The 14420-nt window shown below is 38.9% G+C and overlaps 2 protein-coding genes across 2 annotated transcripts; one reads left to right on the top strand and one right to left on the bottom strand.

Moving 5' to 3' along the window:
• Positions 1-3651: 3651 nt before the first annotated feature.
• On the top strand, positions 3652-6315 carry LOC139915966 (uncharacterized). The gene is made up of 6 exons (XM_071904747.2): positions 3652-3748; positions 4026-4355; positions 4483-4583; positions 4760-4807; positions 5064-5174; positions 5359-6315. Exons 1-6 carry the CDS (start codon positions 3697-3699, stop codon positions 5410-5412), a joined length of 696 nt encoding a protein of 231 aa, XP_071760848.1. The 5' UTR covers positions 3652-3696; the 3' UTR covers positions 5413-6315.
• A 2826-nt stretch (positions 6316-9141) lies between these two features.
• On the bottom strand, positions 9142-14028 carry mfsd13al (major facilitator superfamily domain containing 13a-like). Its single transcript, XM_071910458.2, has 7 exons — positions 13434-14028; positions 12379-12693; positions 11795-12223; positions 11395-11549; positions 11125-11208; positions 10619-10762; positions 9142-9677 (listed from the first exon to the last, which is right to left on the bottom strand). The coding sequence occupies exons 1-7, from the start codon at positions 13650-13652 to the stop codon at positions 9536-9538; spliced, it is 1488 nt and encodes a 495-aa protein (XP_071766559.1). The 5' UTR covers positions 13653-14028; the 3' UTR covers positions 9142-9535.
• Positions 14029-14420: the final 392 nt, after the last annotated feature.

Raw genomic sequence — 14420 nt, 5'->3', positions numbered from 1 at the left:
CTGTATATGGACAAGCAAGTTGGGGTTAGTTCTGCATAAGCTTGGCTGGCGCTACTGTTAAGCTAGCCTTTTACTGGTAGGAGTTTGGCTAGCGCACCCAGCAACTAAATTAACGGATTTTTAAACGAATAAAGTTGATAAGGTAGCTGTACAAACAAGGTAACCTTGGCCTACTGACTTACCGGTGACTTGCCGCAACTTTCGGCGATCGATCGGGCAGCTTCAGTGGCCTTCTCGGATGTTCTGCCCCGTTCTGCCTGCCCAGCAGGTGCTCCCTTCAAAACAGTCCCACCGTCTGCGTTGCACCGCTTATCAGAATGGCGATGACGCGGTAAAAAGGCCAATAAATCGACATTTTCAGTGGTTGCTTTTTCTGTGTTCTAATAATTTTTGTGAAATGTATATGGTGTAAATAATTTGACGTTACCTTTTCATGACTGTCAAACAACAGCAAGATCATTAAAATGTTTTTCTTGAAGTCTCAAAATGCTAGCATGAACCCTTTCTTGAACGGAAGGTAACGTTAGCACGGAAGGTTTGCTAGCTTGTTAGCGTTTTGTGACTTCCAGAAAATAAACATTTGAATGATGATGCAGGTCTTTGATAACCGTGAAAAGGTAACAACACATTATTTACACCGTATACATTTCACATAAATTATCAGAATACAGAAAAAGCAGCAACAGAAAATGTCGATGTTGTACCGCACGTTGTGGGCGTGGCCTGTTTGAATAATAAGCACTCCCAGCTTGAGTTTTAATGTCAAAAATATATTGAGAATGTGAAATGTAAAAATGTAAACATACAAGTCATTATTGAAATAATTGTTTTGCAAAATGAAATACTTTGTGAATGGTCCATTGACTTAAAGTGAGACTGCAAAATGAGACATTACAGTACCACTATAACAGAATGTCAATGTTTTTGAGGTGTATGTGTGTATATATGATCCTCCTGTATGCATGAAATTATAACTGTATTTACATTGGTTGATTTGGATGAAATTAAAAAAGTTTGCAGATAAAATTAGGTGATTTCTTTTGCACACTTTTTCGTTTAAATGCCATAATATCCTAACAAAGAAGTGTCTTACCATTATGAAAACATACAATAAAGACATAAATAAATCTTAGACCAAAAATCATAATCATCATAAAAATTATTACACAACCTGTGGAAACTGTTTATAGTGTGCTTATGTAAAAAAAAAAAGAAAAAACAGTTTTGTATAAAAAATATAATGCATCAACATATTAATATGTTAACTACATATTTTTGAATTAAATAATTGGCTATATATTGCACAGCTTATTTTAAACATAGATCTAAAATGCATGTATGTTTACATACATTACATTATATATGTGCAAAACAAATATGTCTGCCACATATTCACACTTAAAGTTCTCCATATATGTGGAAAATAAATAATGGAATCTAGTATATGCACATATATGTCACCTTATATGAGAGACTTCAAATATTTTTGCTGCATGTTTGAACATATAACTTTAAATATATGTGTGAAACAAATATCTGAATCTCAAATATGTCCATATATGTAAAGTTATATGTCCCAGTATTTAATATATATATTCATATATGGCCATATATCAGATTTTCGTATGGGTAGTTTCTTAATTTATGAGGGATTTATAATATATATGTATGCAACAATTGTGTTTTGTTCACTACATTATGTGCATTGCAGTTGAATTATTCTGTAAATACAAGATAATTAAAAGAGAACTTACACCGCTTACCCCCACATTTAAAAGTTATGAACTCATTTACAGTAGCTTAGCTGGGTGTAACGTGTTGCTGGCTGCAGTCGGTCGAAACCTTACCTGGTAGGAACCTTGCTCTTCCAAGATGATTTGGCGTTGTTTCATATGCTACATTTTTGTGGCATTGACTCTGAAAAAACTATTGAGTTCCATTAACTCTATGCACAGTCACAGCCCTGACTTGCGCGTGGTGTGTGGCATTGATGGCTGTCCAAATGAGTACAGGGTGGATAACTCCTATTACCATCACATAAAGCGAACGCACGTGCATCATCTTCTCCAAGTTGAAGGGGCCGAGGAGGAAGGATCGACTCACCATGGCTCACCAGGAACATGTGAAAGGACAGCCACAAACAACCAAACTAATGTGAATAGCCCTGCGGCTGAGGTTGGTGCAACGCAGGAAAATTTTTCAGCGATTGAAGAGGGTTCAAGCATCGTCACTCGAACGGTAAGTCATTATTTTTAGACAAGCCCGCGAAACGGGCTGCAATGGCTGCAATGTAATGTTAATCCTTGAGGGCAACTGCGCCTGATCAAAGTACGTCCACTAAAAGTGCTTGTTTTTGCCACTGACAGGCTCAGATTGTTATTCTAAGCGTCTGACAACATTATGGAAAGGATCCCTACAGAGATAGACCTTTTTGTTAAAGAGTAAGATCCTTTTTGTTTAACCAGAAACAGCCGTTATATCGCTCTCTTCAAAGCCACCAGACTCCATTGACAAAAACAGTAATTTTATCTCGCAGAACACGGGAGTTTCTGGTCTACCGCTGCCTCGATCGGTTAGTTTGTTTGTGTTATTGTGTGACTTAGTTCGGATCTGAACTAACCCTTTAAAACATCAAAGTCACACAATAACACAAACAATAAACCAATAAAGGTTCAATAAAGCAGATTTATTTTCTTAAATCAAGTAAGTCTATTTCTTGAAACAAGATGATCCATCTTTTACAAATAACACAGCAGCTTAAAAACCTTATGACATGTCAAAAAAGCTTGTTTCATCTGAGATATGACTCTAAACAAGATGTTTTCAAGACTTTCTCACTTAACAAGATATTCAAGATGCATTGAATAGTCCCTATATCTCACTGAAATGTTACTTGTTAGGTGATTGTGTCTTATATTAAGTGTAATAAGATATTTTGACTAGAAATTAGACCAATATACTTGGTAAGATTTTGAGTTTTTGCAGTGAAAGCGCTGAGGGTAAACATTTTGGGAGTTTTTAAACTATGTGAATTCAGTGTACTCACTGAAATGAATGAGTCGCTTTTATGCAAGCACTTGTTTTCTCTTTTGGCCTTATTCCTCCGGCCCATAACCTTGCACATCTTCCAAATGTTTTGCAAGCAAGTAACACTTGTCGTGAAACGGTAGAATAATTTTTCCATCTCTATGTTATATATTGTAATGTGGATATGATCAAGATTATATGGGTTGGGATGTTGTTTTGATATATTGTATATTTGTGACAGTTTAACTATATAGATGGGCTATGCATCTGTATTTGTATTGGATTAATCTATTACTAGAATTGTGGAACTGGTTTGTATGAGTTAATTTGTCTTCATATATGGTTCACCTGATGTGTTTCTGAACACCTATGACTTTGTATACACCTATGTATTTAAGATGTTGAAATAACATTGGCAGTTATTTCAACATATTCGACGTGGTCAAGTAATTTCTCATGATTTAATAAACATACTGATGCAGATACACATGCTACATGTTTCCATACAATCATGCAACCCCATATTCATACCAGCCACACAGCACATGAGAGAAATAGTTAGTAGGAAGTAAGTGTTAGGGAAGTGCAGCATACCTACTTCCCAGCTGTCAACAGTTAAGAGCCTTTTACGCAAGGAGTCATGAGATCATTCACACTCAAGCTACAGAAATGCGCTGGTCATTTTGGCTTTCTCTCTCACTCAGCTACCTCCCAATCATAGGTAAGATGGGTATCCTAGTGTATTTACATAGTTCATATTGTGCTTTGAGGTGATGAGCATGTCATTCTTATTTAGCATTACTTTATACTTGAGAAACTATCATGTAACCTAGAATTTTAGAAGTAGGGAGTAAGCAACTCAACTTCTGCTCAGATTGTTGAGCAATAGTTGTGTTACTTTGTGTTTGAGTGAAACCATTCAGGCTACATGATACTACCACGCAAAACTGTTACATGATTGTACATCCATTAAATCTATCTTTGTCCCCTAACTCCAGGCAGCATGGGGAACACAGTGGATTGCTCACCCTTATCACATCCAGATAAGGTGATTTGGCAGAAAAAAGGGCAATCTGCTTCTCTGCCTTGTACCTTCAGTTCAAACTGTCAAGCTTTTGACATTCAGTGGTTTGCTTTCAAAGAAAAAGTCCATCATCAAGTCAGCCTGACCACCACGCCTCCCAAGTACAGTCTGGAAGGAGCATCTTTACATATCAAGTCACTTAATGTCAATGACAGCGGGATCTACCACTGTGCTGTAGTACTCAGTGGAACAACTGCTTCAGGCGCACAGATGATAGGATCGGGCACTACTCTCGTAGTGAGGGGTAAGAGTGTTCTGACTGGCATGCAAAAACTTTTATGCTTATTTTAAAGGTCAGACACAGCATTTCGGAAGCCTTGATTAAGATTAATTGGAAGACAGGTTTTACAGCTTTTCCTCTGTGCTTTCAGGAGAAGGAAAGCAAGTGGTGTGGCACACTCTTATGTGGTTATCATTTGTCCTCTTGGCTATCTACAGCCTGGCAGTAATAGTACTCATCATTCATAAGAAGGTAAATTACTTTTCGGTTACAGTTACTTACCAAAATTACAGTTTCAGTGTTGAAAGTATTTTACAAGATCTGCCATTGGACTACACATTTAAACAAGCCAGCATTTCAAATGTTAGACGATTGAAACGCTAACTGAATATATACATTACTGGTTGAAAATAACCTCTCTGTTCCAGAATGGCCACAACATACGCATTTGCAGAGGAATATGCACAACTCACAAGGTTGGTGATAGCCTTCTGGTTTGCTGTTTCATTTGTTCATGGTAACTCTGGAATATTCTGTTTACCAAATGGGGGAAAGCCCATAGAGGCAAAATGAGGAAGAGGAAATTAGAATTTTTTTTGTACTATGCCACAAATCACAAAGCAATAAATAATTTCCTTTCTTTTTCATAATTCTTTGAAAATTAAATGCAAAGGAGAGAAACATTTCAAAACATCTGTTTTATAGCTACTTTCTTCTTTACTGTTATCACAGAGCAACTCAACAAAACGAATGCAATTCCATGCTGTGGTGCAAGAATTATATGGCAGAAGGAACTTGGAGAGCAGCACACAAAAAGCTAGCAGAGACCCTTCTCAAAATGAGGTAAATGACAGTACAAATGATCTTATTGCAGCATGTTGTGGTTAGATTCAGTTAACAGACAGGCTGGTTAAGTGAGAAATTTCTGTATAGTCTGTGTAACAATGTACATTCAGTTCCACACTGACCTGATAGTTAAAAAAAAATTCATTTTACTGTCACGTTCATATCTTTAATCTTGTTGCAGGCTAAAAGCACTCAATCCAACCTTTCAACTGATGACATCTACCAAAATCTGTAACCGTCAATCAGGAATATTAGATGACGCTGATATATATTCAGCAGTCTTTCCTAAGAAAGGGGGAATTCCAACGCCTTAAAATACAACTGAAGACTTTGCTATGTGACTGAGAAGATGAAAGATTCAACTAAGGGTGCGAGTAAATGGTGTGCTTAGCTGTGTCAGTTAAGACAAAGTCTACTACAATGTTACGTCACTGTTCCTTTTCTCCCTAAGCATTATGTTTAGCAGTGTCAGTTTTACACTGGCTGGAGTTCACAAAAGGATTATCCAGATGTCATTTGTATTACCAGCTAAGGTCTGTTGATTGCAATTATTATCTGAGCACTTCCACCAATTTTTTGCAATTATTATATGAGTACCTCCACCAATTTTATCCTGTTTGGAGCAACCATGCCAGTAATTTTCCACTGTTATCCTGGTAAAAAAAAAATTCCACTCACAATTACAGAATTGTAGAAATGTCATGAGTTCCCTGTGATTTTAACTGAGTAATATCTGCCACATAATTGGGAAAGCTAGCTGTGTAATAAAATAATTATTTTTAAATCTTGTTTTGTCAAATCACTTTTGCAGATGCAGAATAAGACATATGACACTTAATTCAGATGTAGATGCCATAACCACATGATTTTATATTTTGTATTGTATTGTATTTTGGATTTTGTATTGGAAATCAGAGGAACAAATATGCTTATTATTATTAACAGTCCCATGACAGTGCCAACCTCTGGCCATCAGTGGTAATAAAGCTGTTTGGAGAAACTTTGATACTGACAGATATCACAGGTAACTCAGGTAACTATCACTTTCCTGATGACACAAATTTTCCTGAGGGCTTAAGGCACCGTTTTGATCATTTTATATCAGAACATAACAGATTATCTTATGATTTAATAACACATTTCCTCACCATGTAAGAGAATGGCTGATCACGTATATGTATGTACAAATATAAAACAAATTCTGGGCATGGTTGTGTATGTTTTTAATTCATTAAAAAGAAAAGCCAAACTGAAAAATTCCCATTCACATCTGAATTTGCCATAGAAGTTAATGACACAAAAGGAGAAAGGCATAATACCAATAAGTGTACAGTAGCCTATAATACACATACAATGTCAAATTACAAAAGGAAATAAAAAGGTTAAAATGTTTTAGATACATTTCCAGTGTATGGTGTTGGGAGTGTCTTGCTTTTACTATGAAAACTATTATTACTTAACTTAAAAGTAACTTGAAGCAAACTTTTACATCCTGATATGTTTGTAAGAAATCTTGGAGTCATATTGTTCACAGTGACTACCACCTATTTTGTTTCACTGATACAGTGCCCACAGAATGTATTCAGCCCCCATGACGTTTTCAGCATTCAGAGTTTGGAGTTTTGCAACCTTAAGTTAAAATGCATTTTTTTTGTCACTCACCTACAAACAATAACCCATAATGTCAAAGTGGATTTTTTGATTTACAATTTTACAGTGAAAAGCTGAGGGGTTTCATGGTGGCTCGGTTGGCTGTAAGGCACAGTTCAAATCCAACCTTTGTGATGTGTCCCCCTTTCTCTCTCCCCTCTTTCATGTCTCTCTCCACTGCAAACTGTCCAATAAAGAAAAAACGTTACTTCAAAGTGAAAAGATTAAATATTTTGAGTCATGTATTCAACCCCTTTACAATGCCACTCCAAATTGAGTGCATCCAAATTCCTCTGAAAGTCCTTGAGACTCTCTACAACTTGACTGGATTTCACCTGTGGCCAATTCAACTGATCAATCATGATTTAGAATTATACACTTGCATCTATATAAGGTCTTACAAATGACACTACCGTCAAGTCCAAGGAACTGTCAGGGAATTGTGAGAGGGCATAGAACTGGGGAAAGGTATATAACAATTTCTAAAGTGTTGGGAAGTCACAAGCTCCATCATTAGGAAATGGGAAGATTATAGAACTACCCAGACACTTCCTAGAGTCGATTGTCTGACCAAACTGAGGACCACTCTGACAGAACTACAGTTACTTGGCTGTGATAGGAGATTACCAGAAGGACAACAGTCAGTACAGTATTTTACAAATCTGGGCTGTATGGTCGAGAAAGAAGCCACTCCTGAAAAACAGGCACATCTGGAACATGGCTGGAGTTTGCAAAAAGGCACGTGAACGACTATAAGAGCATGAGGCAAAAGATTCTGTGGTCCGATGAAACAAAAACTGAACTCTTAAGCTGTAATGCAAAGTGGTTTGTCTGGCGGAAACCAGATACAGCTCATCATCCATCTAACACCATCCCATCCATGGGCTTTCCAGCAGCAGAGACTGGGACATTTATAGGAGAGAGGAGATAATGAATGCTGCCAAATACAGGCAAATCCTAGAGGAGGACCTGCCTTGGAGTGTAAAACACTTCAGATTGAAGTTAAGATTTATGTTCCAATAGGACAATGACCTTAAGCATACAGCCAAATCAACCCTGGAATGCCTTGAAAACAAGAATGTGAAAGTCCTTGAGTGGCCGTGCCAAAGCCCTCACTTGAATCTCAATTGAAAATCTCTGAAATTACTTTAACATAGCTGACACTTCATGTACAACTTCACTGAGCTTGAAAAGTCTGTAAAGAAGAATGGGAGAGAATCCATTTTGAATTCAGGCTGCAACACCACAAAATGCAGGAAAAGGGGGTTGAATACTTTGAAAAGGCATTGAAAATAAGAAGGGCGTGTGGGTTGAAGAATTTCAATTGAATTACTGTAAGAGGTGAATACACAAGTGTTTTCATACCAACTTACCTTCTATAGTAAAAATTTACTTCTGTAATTTCCACTCACAGAATAGTCTCAAAATGTCAGTGAAACAAAAAAATGGTCTCTTTTAAATTGTGAAAAATTAGGGCACACACATTCAAGTATAAATCAACAATGGAATTCAAATTTTCCATCTTTTTCCCCATTTTATATAGACAAAAAACAAAGTGCAGTAAAAAAAACAAAAAAACAATCCTTCCTACCCCCCCTGCAGTCGATTCTTATGACTTACAGTACATCTCGGTGTAGCTACTTCACAGTACACAGTAAGACAGGGTAATACCATCTTGAACTCAATGAGTCACCTGTGGTTACCCTGTGGCACTCAGAGGCACCTTTGCCCCATGTAAGAGGGTGACCAGGTCATCTGGTAGGCAGTTTATCAACGTTTCCCATATCCTACTAAAAATATTTTTACTGCCGTTGGATCTAGCACACAAGTCTCTATAGGCAAAACACTTCCTAGACAAAACAAGTCATTTTTGAAGAAGCATAAGATTAGAGGGACTTGGGAAAAGGTTTCTATCTGGGAGACTGAGCAGAATTAGACCTGGATTCTTTTCAGTTCTGCATTGAAGAATGCCGTTCAACTCTTTGGAGATCAATGACCAAAATTTGCAAATGGTAGGACATTGCCTGAGGCAATGAATATAGGAAGTAAATGTGTAGGATCAAATTTAATGAGAATATATGGTGTCCTATTTTTTGGACTCAATTTTCTTGGGTATGTTACAGTAAAATATGCTGCTACATGAGAGGATGTTTTCAATCCAATCATCTATCTCATACTCAGCCTCTGGATCCCTGGTCTAAGTATCCAGTGAAAATCTGAAATGAGGGTGATAAAGTTATTTAACAGACTAACCACAGGCTCATCAGGAGTGTCTTTTCATATGAAATTAAGTATTTGCAGGAATCCAAAAGGTCACCAATTACCCCTAACCCCCCTCCTATGCTATAGAGCTTTATTGCCAATTGTAACTGAGTAACTGAGGAAGAAGACCCCTTCCTCCTTGTATAGTTTACAATTTCTCTCCATGTCTTAATTGTATTGCAGACAACAAAGTTATTTTAAATGTTTGTTGTTGTCCGCTTCTTGTCACCGCTTAGTAAACTGAGAAAATTTATAGGTGTACAACACCAATCACCTATATAGTCTCGAACTCTGACACACCCAATTACAAAATAACAATAAAAAACAGTCAGTTTGATCTCTTACTCAGCAATACATACTTACAACAAACTTTTCCCAAATCCCAACTAAAGGAATACAGCTATCAGCATAACAAGGCAGCGTCGGGAATGCTAAAAATGTTGAAGTTAGCCGTCAGTATACTTTGTGTCGACTGTGTGACTGCTGCGTATGGAGAATGGCTTCCAGGCCAGGACTTGCAGCACAGCGATACACATGGGCACCAGACACACTAAGCAGAACATGACCCTGTGGAGGCTCTCCAAGGAGCTGGAAGGAAGGAGAACTGATTATTATTACTGACCAAAGCCCAAGGTATTTGTGTGTTCAAATTTATTTACAGCTGCAATGGTTATGGCATTCTCCCTCTTTGACCTTTTGCACACTGTTCTGACCTCTGTGTTATGATTGTGATTGTGTAAATGTAATTAGTTTTTATGATATTCATGCCGGCATGAAAAATTAGAATTAAAACAATTTGGAAAGGAAAACATATTCCAAATCCCTAACTTCCATCAGAGGAAGTCTAAAACTGTGCAAATGAGGCATATTAACCCAGAATGAAACAACGGGGGTGAATGTGTTTTTAAATGAGATTTTTCTAGTAAAGGAATTGTATACCATCTTTAAATATCTTTAAATTAATTTTATACCTTGCCATGAAGTTACACAATTTCTTTTTCACTTTGAGAGAATAAAGTACTTTGCACAGATCTCATGCAAATAAATTTAATTTTGAAATTTTGCAGCAAAACGTAAAAATATTCAAGGCAGAATAATTTTTTTTAGTTAATATGTGAATCAACCTTTTCAGCTAGCACCTCGTGTAGCAGGGAAAATCAACAAAGAGCAAAGAAAAATACAAGTCAAACAAACAGGGAAGTAGCAGCTTCACTGCTTGGTCCCCTTATAATAATTTTCCTCAGTCCTCTATTTCAAGACTAGTGGGAGCAAACAAGCTAACATTACTTGGTATTAAATTATGTCAAACTTCACAGAATGCTTTCCAATAACAATCTATTAAAAAAGAAATGATGATAGTGGAGAATAACAAAATGTGTCTTCAGTGGGGATAGTACACTAATTCTAGATGTTCCAACCAGTCACAGTCACTCCCTCAATGCCACCCCAACAGAGACTGTAATCAAACTCATCTGGTCCGGCTGTAGTTTTGACATTTAAGAAAATTACCAGTAAGAAATTGTCTTTACCTTGGGTTTGAATTCCCTCCTGCCTCCTTCAGCTCTTCATAGCCAAACTGGTTGAGGATGTTAAGCACTAGCATCGGGGCCAGAGACTGAGCTGGCTTGGTGAACAGAGCATTTGTCCCAAACACCATGGAGGAGAGCGGGGAACTACAGAAGAGAAAACAAGGCAATCATATTAAGATATCTAATTAACAGTCAAATAACATGAATTTGCATAAGTTACAAATGGATGCACCATACAACAATATGATTTCCACAGATGTAATGTCAACATACAGCAAAAGCTTGGCACAGCCTACAAAAGTGTGTTACTGACAACTTTTTCAAATGTTATGTGCTCTTGTAAAAACATAAAGCTGTAAGCACACTAAAATTTCCCATATGTGTAATCAAACATCAGATGGAGAAGTGCTCTATATTTGTATGTGATGGGAGAATGGGCTAATGGAGGTCACAGTGTGCCTATATAATGTAAAGGATCATCTCATATGATGTCTTTTTTTTTTTACCTGCGCTTGTACTTCTGCAGGTCTGAATCAATGATGTCAGCCAAAGGCAAGTTGAACAGACTGAAGGCTGCCTGAATAATGACCCTGTATAGAAGATAAAGGAGAGCAGATACATATTGATTCAATACAAATTGAGTAATACAGGAAAGTAAATCTAATGACATACTCATAAAGGTACCTACATGTAAAAGAAATGAATGTTCTGAACTTTTAATCCTCGTTGATATGTAAAACAAATACGTGACAGTCAGGAATCATGTAACCTCTTACATGTTAATGATGAGGAAAAATGCCAGGATGTAGTAGTGGTGAGGACCCAGCGCCAGCATCACGACAGCCATTCCAGCCTCTACGTAGAACGTGAGGAGGATGATCCTGTAGTAGCCAAGACCTTGGAGCAGACTCTGACTACTCAACACTAACAACTAGGAGGGAGAAAAGGGGTTAAGATATAAAGAGAGTCATTGAAACTTCAGGTCATATTCACAAAAAGTGCAAAACCTGGTGGAGGATTGCAAGAGATTCACATTAAGAAATCAATAAGGTAATGGCATGTATGGTAAAAGGGAACTTTAAAGAGCAATTGTACGGTAGATTGGCCCATCATGCACCAATGCTACATCTCCTACCTATCCTTTTAATATAAAACCAAGCCTCTGGGGCACAATACCTGTGGACAGATGAATCCAGCTCCATACATGACGCTCTTGGCCAGTGGCGGCAGCACATCTGGAGGAATAAGGTGCTCAGCAAATATCATGGTAAAATTGTTAAAGAAAGTTAACATGAAGACCTGGAAGAAGTTCATGAACACAAAGAGCTGGAAGTCCCTGTTGGTCAAGATTTGGCACATCACGGTTGTTACCGAAGAGAGGGAAAGTGCCGATTGGCCGGAAGTCTGGTCAGCAGCCCCCGGCGACCCTGGTGCAGATCCTTTGTTATCAAAGCGGCTCTCACTGTGGAGGCCTGTATACAGCATGCAGCCACATCCTAGGACAGCAATCAGCACTGTAAAGGCTTGGAAGGCTGCAAAGTCTTCCATGTTTCTGGAGAGCACACCACAGAAGAGGACGCTGGAGGAACCAATGAGAGAAGCCACCTGGGAAAGAAAAGGCAGGGGATAGGGGAGGGGAGGACAGACATCATGTTGGCTAAGGGGATACTACCCTCTACTGGGAAGGAAGAAAGATGGAGGCAGTGTTATACGTTGGTATGTTGAAGAAATCAACACTAAACCCCCATTCCCATTCTTACCTGGTTGTACTTGATGAGTCGTAGACGGCTCTGATGGTGGCTGGAAATTTCAGCAAACAAGGCACACTGCGCCAGCAGCACAAAAGTCAGCATGCCATCAAAAGCACACAGTGCCACCATCAAGTGGAGGCCGCTCAGCCAATCACCAGGGGTGTAGGATCGCCACGGGAACCAGGCTAGGAGAAAAGCCAGGGAGTAGAGGGGAGCTCCATACAGGATGGAGAGACGCCGCTGCGAGCAGCAGGGCACCTGGGAGTTATCTTGCAGGTAGCCAAAAAGAGGGTCATTCACCGCATTCCACACCATGTACACCACCTGTGAGGGAAAGATCAAGATTATGGCACAAAAACAGTGTTTCAAAAAGCGGCCAGGTTCTCATGATTCAATTTCAAGCCTTCAATACACCAGTGTTCAAGGATGTATCACATTTCCCTGAACAAGTGAGAGGGGAACAGTACACTCACCGAGCACTTTATTAGGAACACCTGTACACCTGCTTATTCATGCAATTATCCATTCAGCCAATCATGTGGCAGCAGTGCAATGCATAAGATCATGCAGATACAGGTCAGCAGCTTCAGTTAACGTTCACATCAAGCATCAAAACGGGGGAAAATTTTGATCTCAGTGACTTTGACCGTGGCATGGTTGTTGGTGCCAGAAGGGCTGGTTTGAGTATTTCTGAAACTACTGATCTCCTGAGATTTTCACACACAACAGTCTCTAGAGGTTATAAAGAATGGTACAAAAAACACCCAGTTCTGCGGACGGAAATGCCTTATTAATGAGAGAGGTCAGAGGAGAATGGCCAGACTGGTTCTAGCTGACAGAAAGGCTTCAGTAACTCGGATAACCTCTTTACAACTGTGGTGAGCAGAAAAGCATCGGAATGCAACACGTCGAACCTTGAGGCGGATGGCACTTTGGTAGCCGGTTGACACTGAGCTGAAAGCTGATACCTACCCAGTATTAGTAAGGTGTTCCTAATAAAAGTACTCGGTGAGTGTATATATCTGCATAACGGCATGCATAAATTGTTTCCGTGTAATACTCACTTGCGATTTGTGAAATGCTCCTTCTGATATCTTGTACTTATTGAGAAAGAGCTTGACATAGTAGAAGCTGAATATACTGTTCATCACTCCAGCTCCCAGAGTCGTCATGGAGTAAGTCACTGCTACACGATTGACCCCGAGATTTGTCAGCTGTCGCCAAATGTTCATTCCGCCGCCGTAGGTACGTCCACCTGAGGCAGGTTTCTCCTCCATGGTCATGCTGGGTAGTTGAACGTAGATACCAACCAAGTTACCTGCTGACCTAATTAGTTAGGACGAATAGTTGCTGTTCCCTACAAGTATCCCACACTGTTGCTTTTTCACATAATTATAATGAATAACTTGCACCAGAACACGAGAACAGACAAATGACGGCTAGTCAGTCTTCACGAGCAAAATAGGTTCGGTATTTGGGTTATTTGCGTTGCTGCGGTTTCATTTTCTCGAACAGCGTCGCTTCACTTCACGATCTTCTTTGCAGTCTGAAACACTTACTGGATGCTTACTGAAGATTGCGTCCTGTTCCAAAAGCTGTGTATCAACCAATTTCAAAAATTGGCTTTTCCCAACTAACCTGAAAATTTGTCAAACTCGATTTGTGTGTCTGCAGAAATGGGCGGTGCGGAAAGATAACAAACAAACATTTTACTGGTCAGAAGCGGCCTTTGGTTCCACCCACTGCTTCCTGATTTGCCAGTAAAACTGCTCGTCAATCGAAGCGTTGCTATGGGATGATAACAGGAAGTTACAGAAGCGGTTTTTTTTTCTCGATTTAAAATGTTTGGGGATTTTTCTACATTGTAGACCATCAAACTAAAGTGGAAGGTCCAGTTAAAAGGAGGACTCGCTGTACCGTTTTTTAAAAAAAATATTTTTTCCGAGACCGTTTAAGTACATTTGACCTCACTACTGTGGACACGGAAGTTTAGTTGTTGTTCACCGGGCGCAGAGATTACATTTGCCACGTTGCCGTAGACAACAGACTAC

Source organism: Centroberyx gerrardi, chromosome 7, assembly GCF_048128805.1.
Source record: "Centroberyx gerrardi isolate f3 chromosome 7, fCenGer3.hap1.cur.20231027, whole genome shotgun sequence".
NCBI lineage: Eukaryota > Metazoa > Chordata > Actinopteri > Beryciformes > Berycidae > Centroberyx > Centroberyx gerrardi.
Note: the sequence above shows the minus strand (reverse complement) of the source record. Positions and strands in the feature narration are given on the sequence as shown.